Source organism: Lynx canadensis, chromosome B2 (genome assembly GCF_007474595.2).
Source record: "Lynx canadensis isolate LIC74 chromosome B2, mLynCan4.pri.v2, whole genome shotgun sequence".
NCBI lineage: Eukaryota > Metazoa > Chordata > Mammalia > Carnivora > Felidae > Lynx > Lynx canadensis.
The window spans coordinates 36,200,497-36,223,027 of record NC_044307.1 but is presented as its reverse complement, the minus strand read 5'-3'; the positions used below and the strand labels follow the sequence as shown (position 1 = coordinate 36,223,027).

Below are 22,531 nucleotides of genomic sequence, written 5' to 3'. Positions count from 1 at the left end.
GTAAGTATTTCTGAAAAGATATTACTCAAGAAACAAATTTTAAAATGTGTGGTCTCCCAAAAAAAGTTATATCAGATGGCCTGGGTATTCATCTTGACCACTGATTAGATGTATGTGCCTAACTTTCTCATCTATAAAATGGGAAAACAGGTGCCCCATCCTACATCAGTGTTGATAAGAAAATAACAGATATGAAAGCATTCAGAAGTTTTAAAAATTGCCTAGTAAGTAAAAAAGAATTGTCACAGAGGGACCAACAAGGTAGACCAAGAAACAACCACTGTTTCAGTTGAGAAAGTGGTATGTCCCTCAGGCATGTTGTTAAAAACCATGACCTAAAAGTTTCCCATTTTAGGCTAATGAATGGAGATTGGCCAAGCACCTCATGCTAAATATTTTCCTGTCTCTGGGGAAAGGGTGAGGAGTCGTGGGTACAAGGTACTCAATGATCACTTGGTGATTTCCAAGCAGCAGAACCTTACTCTTTTCCAGCCAATTTCAAAACGGTATCTCAATACAATTTAATAAAGCTCTAAATGAGAAATATACCTACCTTCCCACCCTAGAAAATAAACAAGCTTAGAAAATAAAATTCAAAAAGACTGAATAAATTTTCATCTAATTCTTTTCAAGACTATTTGTGCACCCCTCAAGGAAATCAAGGCAGACATCCCCACAAAGATTACAATAATACAGGGCTGTTGGCACTCTATGAAGGTTGTGAAGTAGATATGCAATAAAAGACCATAAGGATAAATTCACCTAAACAAATTCTAATGCAATTGATCAAGGAGATTTGAACCATCTCACTAACCTCCTGACAAAACTTGCATTAAACTACTAATCATAAACACATAAAGTTCAGAAGATAAAGTGGGTTTAAAAGATGCAAAAGAGCTTGTAAAAAAATAATCAGAAGATAGTCAAGTTACATGAAATAAATTACAGACAACCTTTTAGGGGAATTTTATTCCTGTGAGCCTTGCCCTTTCAGTAACTCGGTATGTTCTGCTGACTGTTAAACTACATTCTCAACCTGACCTAAAACGCTTAATTGGAACATTCTTGAATGGTTTCTGGATGGTTTCAGCTCAGGAACAGTGAGGTAATAAAGGCCCTTGCAGGCTCTGGTGGCCAAGTCATAGCTTGAAATTCCCCTCTGCTGCCCTCACCTTTCTGGAAGTGCAGACACTTCCCCAGAGAGCCTCCTAATTGCTACAGGCTCAGTTCCATCTTCACTAGAGCAACTTCTGCTCAGATGAAGATGTACGTTTTCATGCTGAGGTCTGGCATGTCTGTGAGGCCAAATCTCCGACCTGATGGTATGAGCAGCTGTTGTCTGCAGACTGGAGATGCCACAGAGGTGTGTGCTAAGCAGAAGAGGCAGCCAGTGGCCATGTGAGGTCTGGCTGCCCCCCACTCCCCAGCCCACTATAATCTCAGTACAGTGGCAAGAGGTAAGTTACCTCCTGTAGAGCCTGGGCCAGCTGTTGCTTCAGGTCCTCTTCTCCTTGTTCCTTCTCCAAATCCTGCAAAGCCAAAAACAAAATGGAAAATTTCCCTGCAGGGAGGGGGGGGGAAGAAACAAAATCTAGCAACAAGCAGAGCAGACTGGCTCCTGAGAGCATCTGGAAACGATAGGGGGCAGGGAGCAGGTGGAAAACCTCCCGTTTCACTTCAGGCTCTTGGCAGGAAGGGATCTGAGCAGAGTTAACTGCTCAAACACTGCACACCTGAGGGCTGTCACCTGCAAGCTGCCACTCAGGTTGTTCTGGAGAGAAACCCTGGGGTAATACTCCAAGTGTCCTTCACTGGCTAATGTCATGACCCCCAGAAAGATGTAAACTGAGAGATTCTAAGCCACCAAATATCTAAACTCGGGATATAATCCCGCAGGTTGACACTCACAAGCTCCACCATGTTTCTTCGCTCAATTCTGGCCATGCTGTCTCTTAGTGTGAGTATCTCTTCTGGACTGCTTCTCCCCCTTGCCTGAGCTTATGCTGTTTTCTCTGTCAGCCCCCTGTGATGTGGATGTCTTCCACATCATCATTGCCCTACATTCAGCACCTTCTACAAGAACCTCTGAGCCTTTCCCTCGTTAAGAACTGCCTACCCATTTAATATGCCAACTGGAAATTGTTCTCTAGGGGCGCCTGGGTGGCTTGGTCGGTTAAGCGTCCGACTTCGGCTCAGGTCATGATCTCACGCTCCGTGAATTCGAGCCCCACGTCGGGCTCTGTGCTGACGGCTCAGAGCCTGGAGCCTGTTTCCGATTCTGTGTCTCCCTCTCTCTCTGCCCCTCCCCTGTTCATGCTCTGTCTCTTGTCTCAAAAATAAATAAACGCTAAAAAAAAAAAAAAAAAAGTTAAAAAAAAGAAATTGTTCTCTAATTTAAATATATTAACTTAAAACTGTTCTGATTATTATATTTCTTAATGGCAAGAACCATTTATTAAGCCTCTTAATAACCACCTGATGTCTAAGTATACTGCCATAGGTGCTAAAAAAAAATCTGTGTGAAGTAGTAGGAGAAGAATAAATCCCTAGGGCTTGGTGGCAAAGGGAAATGCAGCTAATAAACAAAGGACTAGATACATTTCACCATGAGCCATTTCTATATGACCCTCTAATACCCACAGAAATTCTCTAAGCCAGTCCTTTTTGCCTTTCTCTACCATTCTGATATAGAAAAAGATTTTATAACTATATCCTGAAGCATACCCAGAGCAGCCACACATATTAATTAATAATAACTCTTGTTCCTGAACACATTAGCCTTTAAAGAGGCTTCTGCTCTGGTGAAGGTGTCATACACTAAATATGTAGAGATAAGCCTCCCTCTATTAGCTTCAAGAACTAGTCCAGGCTGGGTAAGGGAAGCAAAAAGGTACACATAAACAAGCAATGAATATCCTGAGAAAGACCTATTTAATCCATGGCCTTTGCTAATGCTACCAGTTCAAGTGGAAAGCAGAGATTAGAATGAAATTTTTAAATTGTTCCAAATTTAGTCAACACTACTGGTTATTCCTCACCCTGAGCAAAGTAAACAAAACAGAGAAGCTTATTCACTTCAATCCTGATTGGTCCTTTTTATTTCTAAGTCAACAATGGGGAATTCTTGACATTCAATATTACCTGAGCAACGAGATGGGAGTAAAATGTATGCTTCTAGCCAGATTGGAAGTGACATTTTCAGCAGGACCAGAAATCAGCTCTAGCCTAGAGGCTTTGTGCAAGAGCTTGTCATCTAAGCAAATGACTCAGGGATGGGGACACATTTGGTCTTACCTTGATACAGCTAAGACAATCATTCTGCCTCCCTGCTAAAGGCACTGTGGAAAGTGGCTTACCACTCAACCCAACAACTGAGTCACAGTATACTTGTCCCCTCCAATGCTAGTTGCTCAGGATAGAAACAAAAACATTTTCTGCCTTTCTAGGCTCCCACTTCCTAGGTTAGCTAGAGTTAACTAACCATCAGAGCTAGTAAGTTGCCAGGTACAACAAGGGCAGAGTAACCACCTGACTCAGAGCTGCCTTGAGGCTAACTGGTTTGGCTTTGACACACCAAAGAAAGATAATTCCTAGGGACAACTACTGGTTTAGTTGGAGTGTACTGTGGTTCTGTGGCATCCTGACCTTCATCCAACCCCTCTCTGAATCTGCCTCAGTTCTCAGGTGCCTCAGCTTTATATCCTGAGATCAATTGCATCCTGGCTGGCTCTCCCAGCCCCCTTCAGCCAACACAGCACCCAAACTCTGGCTCTTGGTCATCGTGCTGAAGCCTTAACCCTGCACTCAACTCCCTTCTCCCATCTAAGTCTTCTTCTCCCATTCTACCTCCTGTTCCTGGCACTCAGCATGTGGTCCCTGACCCAGAAACAGAGAGCTATGGCCAGAGGCCCACCAAAGGCCTACCCACCCCTGAGGAGCACTGGTGTCCCTTCCTCCTATGTCGTACCTGGAGATGCTGTTCCTCTTCCTGGAAAGTCTTCTCTAGCTGTTCCACTCTGGCCTGTTGCTGGGCCTGCTCTGCACATAGCTGGGACTGTAAGTCCTGCAGCTCCTGCTCCATTTTTACGATTTTCTTTGAGTTCCCTTTTTGGGTCTGTTTTTTCACATTCAGTACAGCTACCTGTTTTTCCTGCATTTGTGTTTTCAGCTTCAGAATCCTGGACATGGTCACCCTGAACAGTGCTAAGCTGCTGTGAGATGCTGAAGGGTTTGAGGCTTTCTGCTTCTTATGATGAAGCTCTATGACTTTTGTGGAGCCAGGGTAAACATGAACCTCTGTGGCCTTCTCACTTGGCTCAAGAGAAGTCAACTTAAGATCCAAATATTCAGAGGGCTGACTGGCCACTTCACCTTTCCCATGAGACTTCACTGGTTGACCAGATTCACAAGATACTTTACTTATTTTGGATTTCAAATTTGAGGGGCCTTCAGCTCCAGGGCCCTCTAATTCATCCAAACTAAATTTCCTTTTAGTTCTCAATCCCTTATTTTTTCCCGTCATCTGGTCATTCTTTGGGGCAAGACAAGGATACATCCTGTCCCACTCTTCTTCAGTAACTTCATATTCATACTCTGCATTCTCCTTATTTTCCAGAGGTACCCCAAGCTGGATGTGGTCTCCCTTATGGATAGAATAGACATTTAACGGTTCTAGACGTTGTCTGTTCAGCCAAACACCATTCAGACTCTAGAGAAAGGGAAATAAAGACAAAATAAGCTTCATGATTTTCCTCCTCTTAATGGAACGTTTCTCCTGATGCTACAAAAACTTCTGCCTTTTCAGAAGGAAAACCCCTGAGAACAAACAGAAAAGGTTGATAAACCATCACCCTTAGAAATAGCATTCCTGAAACAGCTTTGGCTTTTTACCTATATTTCACATCCATGCCTCCACAGAGAACTGCCTGTGTAACAGGCAGGAATTACCTTATTACTGGCAGATGAATTACTCAAATAAATGCAGCAGCATTAAAAGAAACTGCAACTGAATAGCTCCTATTGACCTAAACTGGGGGCAATGGCCCAAGACTGGAAAAATGGCTATTAGCGAAGGAAGTAGTATCTAATGATGAGGTTCAAAAGATAGGCTTAGCCAGGAAAATCACACAAGCACTGTCTCTAAATGTGGTCCCTGAACACATTGGTGAATGAGCAAAGCACTTCCCAGCACACATACATAAACCTAAAAAGAGTGTATCAATACCTTGTACTGGGGTCAACCTGCAGGTGGGATCTGACCCAATTAATAGCACCAAAGGTCCAGGGGGTAATACAGCACAGTGGTTAAGAGCTGGAGCTTTGGCTCAGACAGACTTGAGTTCATAGCCCAAATGCACCACCTTGGGTTTATTAGTTGCATGGCCTTCAGCGATTTACTTAACCTCTGTGTCTCAGTTTTACCTGTAAAATAGGGATAGTACAGTTCCTAACTCATACTGTTCTGTGAAGAATGAGATAATACATGTAAAACACTAAGCACAGTGACTCACATATAATAAATGCTCAATATATATTTACTTTAATGACTTAAATTAAGCCATACTGTAGGGGTTAAGAGCATGGACCCAGGAGTCGGACTGCCTGGATTTATAATCTGGCTCCATCACTTAATAGCTGTGTAACTTTGGGTGACTTTCTTAACCTCTCCATGCTCCAGTTATCACATCTATAAAATGGAGGATAATAATAGTCTCTCCCTCATGGAGTCTGTGTGGATTTAATGAGATGACATATGTAATGTACTCAGAAAAGTGCCTGGCACATGGTAAGTATTATATAAGTGTTCACTACTATTATTATGTTCTGGCTCAATTGACTTATCAACAGTTATTTCAATTCTATGCTCAGCATCTTGCAAGGTAAATATACTGAGCACAAAAGTAGAAGATATGAAAACAACTTTTAGCAGCTGACTATGGAAAGGAAAACATGAGGGCACACATAAGTAAATGTGGGATTACACAGCACAGCCTATAAATGCAAAGGAGTATCATATAGAGCTGGGCTAGAGAAGAGATGCTAAACAGAGATGACGCATTCTAAAACAGACTTGAAACAAATGTAGGATTTAAAGTTTAAAGAGACAAGTGGGAGTGTGCCTGGTTGGCTTGGTCAGAAGAGCATGTGACTCTTGATTTCGGGGCATGAGTTCAAGCCCCATGCTGGGGGTAGAGATCACTTAAATAAATAAACTTGGATGGAAGGAAGGGAGGGAGGGAGAGAAGGAGGGAGGAAGGAAAGAGAAAAAAGAAAAGAGACAAGTGGACATTTTAACCCATAGGAAGGAAGGAAGGAAGGAAGGAAGGAAGGAAGGAAGGAAGGAAGGAAAGAAGGAAGGAAGGAAAGAAAGAAAGAGGAAAGGAAGAAAGAGGAGAGTGAAGAGAAGGAAAGAGACAAGTGGACAATTTAACCCATAATAAGAACGTATCTTTGGGACACAGGCCAGAGATGAAGGTCACATATGAACTGGGACTAAGACTATATTCAAGTTGGTAACAATAGCTACCTCCTCACGGCTAGAAAAAATACCTGATCAGCCCAAATATGAGGGATGGGAGGCTTGACCATAAGGCACAAAGGATGAAGAATAGAGATTGGATCTCAGTTCTGGATTGGTTTTAGGCCCTTGTTTCTGGTTTTGTGTTATCTGGCCAGAGTGGGGAGAGGGAGAGAAAGACGAGCATAGATACATACAGAAAGACTGCCTTGGCCCTAACCTGGCTTATCTGACCAACCTTCTCCCAACTTTTCTACTCATATTCAGCCTGAGAAATTATGGAGAGTGATCAGTTCTGATTTCTGAAACAACATATGCAGGAATAAAAAGGAGGGGGAGGGAGGCCCAAAAATGTATTTGAGAACAGTTCTATAGCAGAATAGTCAATTATAGATTATACATAGGAAAAAGGTTTCAGGAAAAGTAGTATGACACAGGAGGCCACCTACTGCCAAGGTATAGACATTTAAGAAGAATCTCAAAGACAAAGAGAAGGTTAAGGAGGCTATAGAAGCAACCTAAGACTAGAGTGAACAAAACCCTAAAAAGCTAGGGTGAACTTTCAAGACGTATTGCAACCCTCCGCGAGATCCTCTGCAGTAACCTGCCTCCTTGAGAGCCCTTTGAGATCTGGAAAATAAACTCTCAAAATTTTCCCATCACTTTTTATCCCTGGATCCCTCTGTTTATCCATTCATCACTCCTTGGTGACATCTAGTGGTATACTTTGGACCACAGCCCCAACTCAGGTCTGTTCACAGGGCGACGGTAGAAAAGGATGAAATTACCACGGCTGTATAAGAACAATCATGTACTGCCCAGGATATGATCTCAAATGCAACAGCTTAAATAAATCAAACTGGGGGCACTTGGGTGGCTGTCAGTTGAGCATCTAACTTCAGCTCAGGTCACGATCTTCCTGGTTTGTGAGTTCAAGCCCCGCCTCCGGCTCTGTGCTAACAGCTCAGAGCCTGGAGCCTGCTTCAGATTCTGTGTCTCCCCGTCTCTCTCTGCCCCTCCCCCACTCGCACTCTGCCCCTCTCTTAAGAATAAACATTTAAATATATCTCAAACTGTGTTTAAGCCTTTTTTTTTTTTTTTAACATTCATTTTTGAGAGAGAGAGAGCGTGAGAAGGGGAGAAGCAGAGAGAGAAGGAGACACAGAATCTGAAGTAAGCTCCAGGCTCTCACCTGTCAGCACAGAGTCCGATGCGGGGCTTGAATCCACAAACCATGAGATCATGGCCTGAGCCAAAGTTAAACGCTTAAGCAACTGTGCCACCCAGACCCCACCAAGCCTTTCTTGATAGTTTTCACAATCACCAGTTTGAGCACTGTCAGCAGCAGCAAAGTGATAACCAAAGAAAAGCCTGCCCAGTGACTCTCAGCCATCAATGGGAAAAAAGTGGGATCACCTGTACCCCCTTCAACACCAATTACTTCACTTGATGCTCAATCTCTGTCCAGCATTTTTAATCCGTTTGAGTGGAAACCCAAAGCCAACGGGCAATGTTTTCATGCAGTTCATCAAATGATTTATGTAACCCAGTGGTTCTCAACCCTGATGTACAGTGAAATCACCTGAAAATGTTTACAAGAAATAGTGACTGGGTTAAATGGTCTGAGATGGGGACTAGACACCAGAATTTTAAAAATCCAGTTTATATACAAACACAGAATATGCAATTTGTATCAAGACACAGTGCCCCTTTGCAGTCGACCCTTCCCTCATTCCCAGGCAACTACTCATCTATTCTCTGCCCTACATAGGTTTGCCTTTTCCAGAATGTTGTATAAATGGAACCACACCAGTATGTATCCTTTTGAATCTGGCTTCTTTCACCTAGCATAATGACTTTAAGATTTATCTACTTTGTTGCATTAACAGCAGTTTGACATTTTTACTGCTGAATAATATCCTAGGTCATGGGTGTTACCAGTTTGTTTATCCAGTCCCTAGTTGTTTCTTCCAGTTTCTGGTGACTATGAATAAAGCCACAAGAACATCCACATACAAGTTTCTGTAAGAACATAAGTTTTTATTAATTTGGGACAGGAAAAGGAATGTTGGATAAGTACATGTTTAACTGGAAGAAACTGCCAAACTGGTTTTCAAAGTGCTGATATCATTTTGTATTCTCACTTGCAATGGTTAAGAGTTCCAGTTACTCTGCATCCTTACCAGCACTTGGCATTAGAAATTCTTTACTAAAATATAACATACAAACATAAAAGTGCACAAATCATAAATGTATAACTAGATGAATAATCACAAAGTGAACATCTCAGTGTAACTACCACAAGGTTAAAAAAAAAAAAATTACACATTCTCAGCATCCCAGAGACCCCCTGGGCTTCCTTCTAGTCACTAAGCCCCTCCCCCTCCATACATAAGGGGACTGTCAGCCTGGCTTGATGTCACATATTAGTTTTGCCTGGTTTTGACAATTATATAAATGGCATCATATAATATGTATTCTTTTGTGTCTGTCTTCTCTAACTCAATATTGTTTGTGACATTTATCCATGCTGCTGGATATAGTGGTAGCTCATTCACATTCATTCTAGTATAGTGTTTCATTTTAAGATTCTACCATTGATAAACACTTGGGTTGTTTCCTTGGGAGTGAAAATATTGTTGTGAGGTGTGTGTGTGTGTGTGTGTATGCAACTTTAATAAATAATGCCAAATAATTTTCCAAATTTGTTATGCCAATCTATACCTCTACCAAAAGACAACTTGACAATACCTGGCATCATCAGTATTTAATTTTAGCCACTCTGGTGGATATGTAGTGGTATTCCACTGTGGTTTTAATTTGCATTTCCCTTATCATTAATGAGGCTGAACAACTTCTCATGAACACTGAACATTTGGATATAATCTTTTGTGAAGTGTCCGGCTCTTGCCCATTTTTAAAACTGGATTATCTTTCTTTTTCTTATTGATTTGGAGTTATGTACATATTCAAATATAAAGTCCTTCATTGGTTATGTGCAGCAAATATCTTCCACTCTGAGTTTGCCTTTCACTTTCTTAATGGTGTCTTTTGATGAATGGAAGTTCTCAATTTTAATATGATACCACGAGTATGTTTTATTTTTTTTTTTTCAACGTTTATTTATTTTTGGGACAGAGAGAGACAGAGCATGAACGGGGGAGGGGAAGAGAGAGAGAGGGAGACACAGAATCGGAAACAGGCTCCAGGCTCTGAGCCATCAGCCCAGAGCCCGACGCGGGGCTCGAACTCCCGGACCGCGAGATCGTGACCTGGCTGAAGTCGGACGCTTAACCGACTGTGCCACTCAGGCGCCCCACCACGAGTATGTTTTAAAAGAACCCCAGGTAAGCACAAAAACTGGAAACAGGGTTGACAATCACTGCTCCAGCTGCTGGAAGACCAGAAGTTGAACTGTCCCAAGCAACAAGGTGTGTTCACAGACAGTATAATTCACCAGAGACATGAAATGCCATACTGTACAGAAGCATGAAGGTGGGACTCACCAGGGAGCAGATGAATAACAACACGATAGGAGGAGAAAGGTTCAAACTCCATGCCCAAATCTCTAGGACTGAAGGCAAGAAAACACACCAAGGCATTTCAGATGGACCCTCAAACAACCAATTTTCTGAAACAGCTGGATATGAATACCTACAATGAGCCATCTGAAGAGCTTTCCAACTGAAATGCACACAACTACAATATTTTGTGTGCAGAGTCAGCAGTCCTCCACAGTTTTTCTTTTTTTTAAGCCAACTTAAACTAAAATTGCATTTGTTGCAATTTTTGTATCTGTACTTAAGCTTAAGTACAGATAAGCTTTCATTTTCTGGCCATTCCAGCATATAAGAGAGACCATTTAATGAAGAGAGAATGCAGTTCTGAGTTTTGAATTCTTAGAAGTATCTACCTCTTGAAAAGACTTGGCAAATGACTTCAAATATGACCATAACAATAACATCCTGCACGTGAAATTCAAATCCTTCATCAGAAGAAGAGGACTGCCGAGGCATGGTGCCAGAAAAAAGCCACAAAGGAAAGGAGCGTTTGTTAAGGAAAAAAAAAATGTGGAGGGAGTGCTTTTACCTGTAAGAGTAGTTGCTCCATCAAAACACTTGACTCACAGCTTCTCTTAAAAATCAGTTACCTCACAAATGGAATCAAAGCTAAGAGGCTTAAACCAGAAAAGGCTTGGAAGAATCAGGAGCCTACCTTTCCTCTGTATTATCTGTCTGAGACCTCAGAGAGGAATCTCATGGTAACAACAGCCCTGGAAGAAAACATACACAGCTAACACTGGAGAGCAGCCCAGAAGCACAGGCATGATCTGTCGCTGGCATGGGCCACCTCTGTCCCTGAAGCTGACGTTCAAGGAACAGTAAAATCAGTCAGTTGGTGGCTTCCCAACCTTTCAAAATCTGCTATCCCATAAATGGTGTATACCCATACTACACATCATCAAAGAGAAGAGCACCGGAGAACTTACCTCTATAATACTGTAATCCCATTTCTCAGACAGCCAACTCTGATAAGGAAAATGTCTTTTCCTAAAGTGGTTCGATATAAGCTATTGCAGGGGCTTTAAAACCTGACGTCTATGACTTAGATATGTATAACTAATTTTTTTAAATCATGCAACCAGTACAGGTTTCCCCTGCTATCCAAAAGGAGAGTGCTCCCATGAAGCCCTTCTTCATAAGCCGCTGGTGCAAAGTAAAGATGCAACTACCATTAACTTACATGGGAAAATATTTTTATTGTTCTCAGACACATAATATAGCCTCTTTTAGGCTTTTCTGATACCTTAGGACATCACCTGCTAATGGAAACACAAAATAAGTCAAGATTAAAACACTGATGCTCACAGACACAGTTCAAAACTATGGAACCTTGGGCGCTTGGGTGGCTCAGTCGGTTAAACACCCAACTCTTGGTTTCAGCTCAGGTCAGGATCTCGAGGTTTGTGCAATTGAGCACCACGTCGGCCTCTGCGCTGACAGCACAGAGCCTGCTTGCGATTCTCTCTCTCCCTCTCTCTGCCCCTCCTCCGCTCATGCACAAGTTCTCTCTCTCTCAAAATAAATAAACTAAAGACAAAAAAAACAAAACAAAAAAAAACCCCACAACTATGGCACCGTGAAGCTGAGATGCTGAGTGTAGCTCCCGGTGAAAGAGCTCCCCGGTGCCACTCTCAATGCTCTGGTGCGTGCTGCCTCTATAACAGCTCGCTGCAAAACAAATGCTAAGCGCTATTTTCACCTTATTTTGTAAAAGTGAAAATCCTCTTCTGATTTCTTTTAGTTAGCAAATACAGGTACCAATGTAGGTCTCTTGTAAAAGCAAAATGTAGGATAGATAATGTGAACTTTCCAAAAGCAGGACATATCTGTATAGCAAATCACTGCATACCTCCTTGGTGTTTGACAACAGGACATAGTAGAGACTTATTTGAGTTCCAGCCCTGGTTCATTCATTCACTTCAACAGTCAGTTAGAAGGCCCCTGGGCAAGTCAATTTATCTCCCTGGGCCTCAGATTCATCTGTTCCCAGAAGAGATTAACCTTGATCATCTCTAAGGCCCCCTTTCAGTGCCAATTTCTATTCTGCTCATAATGTCTTGCCAAGAGTGCCAAACCAATTTACTTAGCACTTACACTCTCTTCTTCAATATAGTGCCAACTCAACTTAATTCTAGTCAGGAAGGTACTTTCTCAACAGCTTAAATCTAGCAGTTTTAAGCATGCAAAATGAGGCAGGCCTGCAGGATACCTGTGAGACTGTGAATTATAATAAGAAATATACATTTGGCCTTTATCCCTGTTTCTAAGCACGGAGCTCCTAAAAACTCTTGGAATTTCCTAAGTGGTGAGACGGAAAGGTGTCTTTTGTTATGCTAATGAGGCAACTTTGGGACCATCCCAGGTCACCTAAGGATGGGGGTCTAATTGCTAGGGGAACCAACTAAGTAACCGGAGGGTTGAAACTTTCAGTCCCACCCCTCAACTTCCTGGGAAGGGAGAGGGACTGGTCGCTGAAGTGATTACCAACAGCCAATGATTTAATCAATCATGCTGTGTTATAGAGACTCCACAAAAACTCAAAAGGATGGGTTCAGGGAGCTTCTGGGTTGGTGACTATATGGAGGTGTTGAGGGAGTGGAATACCCATATAGGACATGAAAGCCTTGTGCCCTTTCCTGTATACCTTGCCCTACACATCTCCTCTGTCTGGATGTTCATCTGAATTCCTTACCATATCCTTTCATAATAAACTGGTAAACTTAAGTAAATGTTTCCCTGAGTTCTGTGAGCCACTCTAGCTAACTAATCAAATCCAAAGGGGAAGGAGGTCATTAGAACCAGTTGGTTCCAGTTGGTTAGAAGTACAAGTAAACAACTTGGACTTGTGACTGGCATCTGAAGTCCAAGGAAGGGGTCCCTGAAGCCTCCAATCTACAGCTGTTAGTCAGGAGCATAGGGGTTAACCTATGGAATCTGATGCTATCAGAACTGAGTTGAATAGTAAGTAGGACTCCAAGCTGGTGTCCCAAGCACTGCTTGGTGGTGTGAGGGTAACTGCACCCACCTCAGAATTGGTCTCAGAACCATTTAATACCCTTCTTTCTAACAGGTGTCTTTACACTCCTTTCAACCAGAGCAATGTAAGATGGCATCTGAAGACATTTCATACTTCCTAATTTTTAGCTATCAACATGAGAATTTCTCTCACGGCACAATCTCTATTTTCACCATACCCCTGAGTGCTTGTATATCTATCTGCACATTAGGCACTTCCTAATTGCTGGGCTTTACACACTATTTCACCTCCCCTAGTATTCACACCAGACCAGTGATTTTCAAAGATATTCAAAGGAAATCTTCCTCAAAACATGAATATGTAAAACAGATTAAAAAGGGGGTGGGAAGTATTTGCTCTGATTGAAAGGAATAGGGAAGGGAAGGAGCTAACTCCAGTCAGCTCAGCTCCCTCCTCCTCCCAGTGCTCTGAACCATAGGTGTACTCCAGAATATTCATCAGATTTCCAAGGTCTCTGGACCTATGACCCACAAAGGCCAATTCCCCCAGTAACTTAGTCTAGTTTCTGGAGCAGGACCTACTGCTCCAATTCAGGTATTCCCTTCAAAGTAAAATACTTTCATTCAAGTCATTAGAAATTATTTTGGTATAATCTAATCCCTGGCAGCATACAGAAATGTCTGTCTCCAAAGAAGAAAACTGGGTGGCTGGGGAGAAGATATTACTTTTGAGCCTTTTAACTTTGTATCATGTACTACCTGTGCCGAAAAAAAAAAAAAAAAAAAAAAGGAATTTAAAAATAAACAAAAATTTAGTGAAGTCAACAGGCATCTATGTATTCCTGTACCTTGTTGTCCATAATTGTCCACTGGCCCTCGACATTCTGCTTCAAAACACAGTGGTTTCGGGAAATCATCAGAGGGCAGATTTTTGATACCAGTTGGTATGTGACACCAAATCCTCGCCCTATAGTTACCTAGGAAGACAACAATGTAAGAGACATAATCAGTCATTCTGCTGAACAGGGAGGTCCTTTACAATCTTGTCAACCAGCAATATGCACATGTCCTGACTTATGAAACCAGACTCTCATGAAACCCAATCTCATCAGCTATCTCCTTCAGCTACCATGGGAGCCACCAGGTAGAAAAAAGCAAGTTCTGACATGAAGAAACAGATGAATGAAGTTAATCATGGAATGTCAGGGTTGGGAGGACCCTGAAATGTCATGAGATGGAGGAAAACCTTTCCACACACCCCAATCAATTAGTCTTAAACACTGCCAATAGCTGTAACATCTATACAAGACCGCTGCTCCAATTTTTTAATGGTCCTGACTTGGCATCCTTCTCCCTATAAATTCCATCCTTTGGCCCTGGCTCTGCCCTGAGCACCATGAAAAAATCTCCCATCCTCCTTCCACTTGACAGCTATAAAGTATCTACCTAGTCTTTTCTTGGCCCTATGTTCCCAGTTACTTCAACCTAACTCCCATGGCATATGTTTGAGTCTCTTTGCTATCCTAATAGATCTGTGAAGAGACTCCTGGTTTATTTTTATTCCTGGATGCCATATTAAAAAAATAATTTTTGTAACACAGTCAAATGCAAGTATCACTTTCCCAGTTCTAGATATTATCACTGGAGCATATAAATTGCATTAGCTTTCACGGCAGATCTATCCTCAGGCTTAGGAATGATTAAATTTCTTGGTCTAACCCTCCCCCAAGAATTGCTATGCTAAGTCATGTCTCTTCTGTCCTATACTTGACTAGTTGGTAAATTTGGATTCGAGTGCAGGACCTTACATTGATTCCTATTAAATTCCATCTTGTTAGTTCAGCCTATCACATGAGCTTGTCAAGACCTTTCTGAATTTTTAATCTGCCATCAGACATACTCAATATCCCTTCCAGCTTTGACTCATCTACCAAACTGATATGAGACCCTCTCTACATTCATTTAGGGCACAGATAAAAATATTGAAACAGGATGTAGCCAAAGGCAAAGCTCCCAGGAAAGCCTAGTAAACATTATACCAAACAATCTGGGTATACCTTTAACCAGCTGTAATTCAACCAAGAGTCTTTGCATCAAGTTCATATTTTCTATCTTATCCATGAGAAGACATCATGAGAGCCTCTGGAAAAGGTTGCAAAGAAGCCTCAATTCCCATCCATCACACTTTCCTGATAGACCAGTTTAGTTTATAATAACTCTGTCAAGGAAGAAAATGAAATTCTCCCGAGATTTAGATCTTAGAATCCCCTGCTTATTCTTCTTGGTGCACAAGCCACCTCTTTAACGACCCATACCACAACCATAGCTGAGAACATTAAGCCAAATGGTCTGTGGTTTGGTATAAGCTACCCATTTTGCTCCTTTTGAAAATCTTTCAGAATCATGCCTGTCCTCCTCAGTCCCTCAAGGACCACCATGACTCTCCTTGCCCCAATCTATTCTTCCCCTCAAACTCTCATCTCAGTAACTGATACCACCATCCAAGCAACTGCTTAGCCCAAAACCAAGGTGCCATCTTTGATTCTTCTCTGTCCCTCATCCTGACATTAAAATCATCAGCAAATTCTGCTGGTTGTAATTCAAATATATCCTAAATCTGTTCATTTCTCTCTATGGCCAATACCTTGGTCCAAACAACCTGACCTCCACCAGTCAGGCTGTTCTTGTTCCTGCCCTGCACTCCCTGACTCAGACCAACTTTGTTCTTCACACAGCAGCTGCAGTGGTATCATACAAACTCTAAATCAGATCATTTCCCTTCTTTTCAAACTACATTCATGATCCAAACTCCCTTCCATAGCCTATAAGGCCTGAATGTCCTAACCCCCTCCACCTCTTTAGTCTTACCTCACACCACAGACAGAAACACTCACCACTGTCTGAGGGTCTTTTCACAAGTCCCCTCTACTTGGAACACTCTCGTCTGAGACATCTGCACAGGCTCCTTCTCATCTTTCAAGTTTCAGCTCCCCAAGGGCCTACCCCGATTACCCTAGAGTTGTTGCCTGCTCCCTCCCCGACCACTGCATTCCTTCATGTTGTTAGCGTGCACTTGTCACAATCCAAAATTACCTTGTTTGCTTTACCTATTTATTCCTCCCCCCTTACTAGAATACAAATTTCGTGAGCAGGGACCTTATCTGTCTCGTGTACCACTGTTTCTGTACCTGGGACAGCACTTAGTAAGAGTTTGTGAGTGGACGAATAAAGAGCTTATGCATCCTCCCAGATTCTAGGATGAGCATTTTTTAGCTCAGAAGTTGGAAACTCAGTTATTACCTCTGAAAACTATGGAGCAGCAGCCAGGAACTCTTACAACCTGACTTAAGTTCTTGAGTTCTTCGAACAGTTTGCCAGAAATCCCATTTGTTATCCAAGTTCCTCAGAATTAACATATATATCCTTCAAAAATGGAATGTTTAGGGGCACCTGGCTGGCTCAATCAGTAGAGCATGTGACTTTTTAAAGTTTATTTATTTATTTTGAGAGACAGCAAAAAAAACAAGCACGCATGAGTGGGGGAGGGGCAGAGGGAAAGGGAGAGAGAATCCCAAGCAGGCTTGGTGACAGCACAGAGCCAGGTGTGGAGCTCGATCTCATAATCAAACCATGAGATCATGACCTGAGGCACAATCAAGAGTCAGACACTTAACTAACTCAGCCACTTAGGCACCCCTCAGTCAGTAGAGCACGTGACTCTTGATCTCAGGGCTATGAGTTCAAGCCCCATGCTGGGCATGTAGCTTATTTTTAACGTTTATTTATTTTTGAGACAGAGAGAGACAGAGCATGAACGGGGGAGGGGCAGAGAGAGAAGGAGACACAGAATCGGAAACAGGCTCCAGGCTCTGAGCCATCAGCCCAGAGCCCGACGCGGGGCTTGAACCCACGGACCGCGAGATCGTGACCTGAGCTGAAGTCGGACGCTTAACCGACTGCGCCACCCAGGCGCCCCTGTAGCTTATTTTTAAAAGTTAATTTTTTTTTAAATGAAACATTTAAGGGTTTATCTGTCATCCATATTCAGTAAGAATTTTCATGTAGGTAGCTTTATTTCTAATAAAGGAAGTATTCCATAGCCTATTTTAATACTTATGGAGAGACAGCCAGACAGCCCTTGACAACTGCCTGGGTAAAGCATTACAGAAAAGGGAGATGAATGGCTATTTTTTTTTGAAATTGCCTCCTGCAGACTCTGAATCCATGAACGTAAGGAATCATTCTTTTTTGTCCTTCCCTTTACTGTCTGTTCCTAGAATTTACCTTCGTACACCAAGGTTAAAGAGTCTGTGGTGAGTTTATCCGGATATTCCAGCACCATTTGCACATGAAAGTAAACTTTGCAAGGGAACTGAGTGCCAATAAACCACCAATGCATATGTTGGGGGGTTGTTTCTATTTACAACAATTTTGCAATCCTTACCCACTTTTGCTGCTATGCCATTCCTCCCGGGGATGATTCCTATTGTTTCCCAAATGGCCAGCAAATACTGTAGAACCGTCCTTTCCCTGTTTTCAACCCCTTTAGCCCAAAAAGCTTCATGAAAACCTAATTTGTTTTTCCACCAAACTCTCTGGATTGATTTAAGAAGTTTAAGGACAGTGCTTGGCTAGCTCAGTTGGTGGAAGATGCAACTCTTGATCTCCGGGTCATGAGTTTGTGCCCCATGTTAGGTGTAGAGATTACTTAAAAAAAAAACAAAAACAGGGGCACCTGGGTAGCTCAGTCGGTTAAGCTTCCAACTCTTGATTTCTGCTCAGGTCATGATCTCCTGGTTTGTAAGCTAAAGCCCCGCATCGGGCTCTGCTCTGACAGCTCAGAGCCTGCTTGGGATTCTCTCCCTTTCTCTCTCTCTCAAAAAATAAATAAATAAACATTAAAAAACAAAACAAACAAAAGCCTTCTTTGAAAAAAAGAAGTTTAAGGACTTCTTCAGTTGACTTCAGTCAATTTACTACTATGTTCCATTCAGTGAAATGACAGGAATCTTGTTTTATTGTTTTATCTGGGAAATCTAAGACTTTAAAGGGAACTGGAAAGGCAGGAAACTAACTCCGTTCTAACTAAATGCTATCAGCACACTTAAATCTTGTGCACACCGCACACCACTTTGTGTTACGGTCTGGGGGCCACTACGATAAGTAAGACTTCATCTCTCGCCTAGATTCAGACTTCTCTTCATACACACTGCAGGCTACGCTCCAACGACTTCTTAACACCTGACCCTGCAGACAGCCAGGTCTGGCAGGTCACTCACACATGCCCCTAGAGCAAGTCGGTCTTCCCACTATGTCTTTACCTTTCACGATGGTTTGTATGGGTCTCTTCCCATAGCAGTGGCCCTACACAAAATTAACCAAGAGTTTAAAATATGTGTAGGAGTCCTTTACAATTCCTCTTGTCTTTGCTGCAGCAGCTTTCATTCTTTCTGCCCCCAACTCCTACTCCTACTCCCCCTCCTGGGGCTACCAAGCTATTGACAAGTAATGAATTAATCCTCATCAATTGAATCTGAATGTTAACATTTGACTAACTTTACAAGGCTGAGCGTGAGTGTGGTACACTTGCAAGGCTCACGTTAAGTAACACATGTAAAAGCCCAAACCCAATACAAAATAAGGTGCAGCTCCCATTATCCAGGTGTTGGCGTCTTCGTTTGTTAACTTCATTTGTTAACCTTCCCAAAGGGAAAATGCTTTTGGGAAAAGGCGTGCAGGGGAAGGTCAATGCTCAAGCTAAAAGAAGGAAGCAGCTGGTGGAAGGGTTGATTAAGTATGATTAATATGGACTTTAGATACTGATACCTGGATAGAAAAAGAGGGCAGGGGTGTCTTTCTGGTGTTCTTCAAATCACAGCACACAAGGAACCCTTTAAAACCTCCTAATCCAGCAAGTTAAGGCTGGACCTGAACCCCTCCGACCGGAGGAACCACTGTTCTAGGAGAGTACTAAGTAATCCATATCTTGGTACTTGATTGGACAGCCTGCGTGGATGTTCTCCGCCTTCCCAGTGTAAAACTGTGCTTCCCCATTCAAGCAATAAACTCTTGACGGCAAAGTCGCTCTTATCTGTCCGTCTCACGATACACGAAAAACCATAAATAATAAATACGTGGAAGACTGAACTCAGACTATATTGCTTAGAGAAAAAAGCCTAATCAAACACACATCACCGTCAAAAGACTTCTCTTTCATACAAACTATTCCCCGCATCCAAATCGTCGCCAGTCACAAGCTCGTCCCTGATCCAGCTCTGCTTCCCAAGGTGACTGAACCCTAATCCGCTCAGCCCCCTCTCCGAACACCCTAAGCCCCCACCCCAGCAAGCCCCCAAGTGGAAGCGCGCCTCGTCCGTCCTCTTTGTTTCTCTGGTGTGCCCGGAGGAGCGCCCTAGAGAACACCACGGGCGGCCTCTGGCGAGGACAGATCCGGTGTTTCCGAATCCCCACCCCCAACCCGTCGGAGGGGGCGCCGCTCGCAGCACGGAGACGCACGGGACGATTGCAGACCCGCCCACGGGGTCAATTTACCTCAAGAGATGGGAACGCGGGCATTTTTACGTTAAAGTCGAGGCACCGTAAGGGACGTGACCTGCAGCTCGGGTCTTTTTCGACGCAAAACTTAACAAAGTTCCTGCTCTCCCGCTGCCCCCCCACCGCCTCCCGGGACACCGCTCCGTGCAATCCACACGGGGGCTGTCCCAGGGCCCTCCCCCTCGAACCCCCAGCCGGTCCCCACGTCCTCCACGCCCACGCCCACCTCACGCCAAGCCCCTCCACCAGCTCCTTCCGGCAACCCCGACTTCAGCCCCGGCTCGCCCCGCAGGCTCCGGCTTCCCTCAAAGGGGCCATCTTTTCTTCGGCGCGGTCCTACCTCCACACAAACACCTCGCCCCCCTCAACCGCCCGCCCCAGAACCCCTTTCTCCCCTCCCCCAGGACCCCCCTCCTCATATCCCTTCCCTCTAACCCGCTCCCACCTCCCCTTCTCCACTCATCTGTCCCACCCGGACGCCCCGGCTGCCTCCCGGCCCTGCTTCCTCAACCCCCTAGGCTCCCTCAAGGACCCCCTCCTCCTCACCTCGTTTCCGTCCTCGAGCAGCAGCCACTCAGCATCCATCCCCACTCGTCGCAAGCACCAACTCCGGCCACCGGCGCGGTCTCCCGTGACCAACGAGCCGGGCTCCCCCATAGCCCACTCGGCCCCGGGATCGCGGTCAGCACAGAGCGAGACCCCCACCCGGGTTCCCGCCGCCTCTCGGCTTCGGCGCCGGCGCCATACCTAAACAACAGACAGAAGCAATCGCTACGAGCTCGCGATCGATGCAAACACCCGCTAGGGCTCAGCGCCCCCGCCCGCCCAGCCAGCAAGGCCGAGTCACTGCGCCTGCGCCGGAGCGAGGGCGGCGAGGACGGCGCAGGTGTGAAAGCTATCTAGCCCCAGGTGGGGCGGGATCGCCGTGGAGCTGCGTCTCTCGCGCCACGCGCCCCTCTCCCGCTGCAGCCCCACCACCCCAGTAGTAGCCGCCCGTGACCGGAGCCTCTTACCCGCTCCTCTTTAAAATTTTTATTTTGCTTTATGACGAGCTTTCATGATCTCAAAAGCTGTAACCAACTTTTAAACAACTTGTGATCATTTTAAAATATGGTAAGTCTGGGGGCACCTGGCTGGCTCAGTGTGTACAGTGTGCGACTCTTGATCTCCGCGGTGAGTTCAAGCCCCCCGTTGGTTGCAGACCTTACAAAAAGAGAGAAAGAAGAAAAGAAAGAACCACAATGAGTCGAGTCCGTTTCCGAAGTAGCATCTGTGTTGCATGACCTCCTTTTACTACTGAATTTTTCAAAACTTATAGTAAACAAATCTATGAGGCAGAAATCAGTTACTGAGACCTGAGAGAATTTGAGGGGTGATAGAAATGTTCCAAAACGATTGTCGTGATTGCACAGTTGTATACATTTAGTGAAGAGTCACAGAAGCATTACATACACTCCCAATCGACGAATTTTATGGTATTTAGATTATCCTCAATGAAGCTGTGTTAAAACACACACACACACACACACACACCCTTCAAATTCTTTCCTTTGATTCTCCAGTATAGTGTGGTAGCTCTTCCCTGTAATGAGTACCTCTGTGATAACTCAACACCCCCTTTTGTCTTCTCCATTTGAATCACACAAAGCACAACAGTAAAAGGCTAACATTTGTGGAGAACCAAGTGCCAAGTACTGAACCACGCACCCTACACACCATATCTTAACATGCTCCTCACAAACAGTATGATAATGGTTACAATTATAGTTCTTATTTTAAGGTTCATGAGAAAAGAGGCACAGAGAAGTTTAGCAACCGTCTCGAAGTAACAAGTTACACGGTAGAGTAGAATGCCAATTCAGTTCCGTTTCCAGGACCTAATTTTCTAACCATGGTTGCAAACCCAGCGTGGAGTTTTATCTGGGTGGCATTGTCGAGAATGTTTGGCCTGTGAGGTCACAGAGGGCCAGGAAAATTGGTGGGAGCCACAACTGCACTGGTGCAGATGCTCCCCTAGGCTCTGGATTCCATGTCTGTTGGTGCCTCCATTCCAGCTTAGCATTCTGTCCCAGGGACAGCAAGCGCATCTAGAGGCCATCCTGACATTTAGTTGGCATGTCTCCTTAAGCTCTTCTTGGCTGTGACAGTTTCTCAGACTTACTTTGTTTTTGATGACCTTGACAGTTTTTGAGACTTACCTGGCCAGGTATTTTGTAGAATGTCCCTCAATTGAGATTTGTCTGGTGTTTGTTTGTCTGGCATGAGAAGCCTAGACTGAGAATACAGGTTTAGGGAAGAAGACCACAGAGGTTAAATGTCATTCTCATCACATCATACTGGGGGTGCATGCTATCAACATGAATTATCACTATAGGTGTTAGATAATGTTTGTCAGGTTTCTCTTCTGTAAAGTTACTGTCTCTCCCCTCTTCTAATACTGTGCTTTTTGGAAGTCACTACACACAGCCTACACTAAGGAGTGGGTGGCCCAGTCAGTTAAGCATCCAGCTTCTTCAGCTCAGGTCTTGGTCTCACAGTTTGTGGGTTCAAGCCCTGCATCAGGCTCTGTGCTGACAGCTCGGAGCCTGGAGCCTGCTTTAGAATCTGTGTTTCTCTTTCTCTGCCCCTCCTCCACTTGTTCTCTCCCTCCCTCCCTCTCTCTCTCTCTCTCTCTCTCTCTCTCTCTCTGTCTCAAAAATAAATAAATGGGGCTCCTGAGTGGTTCAGTCTGTTAAGCGTCTGACTTCAGCTCAGATCATGATCTCACAGTTCATGAGTTCCAGCCCCATGTAGGGCTCTGTGCTGACAGCTCAGAACCTGGAGCCTGCTTTGGATTCTGTGTCTCCCTCGGTCTCTGCCCCTCCCCTGCTCACTCACGCACGCACACACTTTCTCTCTTTCTCTCTCTCACAAAAATAAA

General features: G+C 43.9%; 1 protein-coding gene across 4 annotated transcripts in view; it reads right to left on the bottom strand.

Annotated features, from left to right (window-relative positions):
• RNF8 (ring finger protein 8) overlaps positions 1-20,376 on the bottom strand; it is a 33,198-nt gene extending 12,822 nt beyond the window's left edge. For 3 of the 4 annotated variants that reach the window (XM_030315409.1, XM_030315410.1, XM_030315408.1), the window contains exons 1-4: positions 20,158-20,376; positions 13,905-14,033; positions 3,968-4,708; positions 1,467-1,529 (exon numbers count right to left, since the gene is read on the bottom strand). In XM_030315409.1, coding sequence (XP_030171269.1) covers positions 1,467-1,529; positions 3,968-4,708; positions 13,905-14,033; positions 20,158-20,268 — 1,044 coding nt within the window. In that variant the 5' untranslated portion in view covers positions 20,269-20,376. The remainder of the gene's footprint in view (positions 1-1,466; positions 1,530-3,967; positions 4,709-13,904; positions 14,034-20,157) is intronic. The other variant, XM_030315411.1, reaches the window with a different exon arrangement.
• Positions 20,377-22,531: the final 2,155 nt, after the last annotated feature.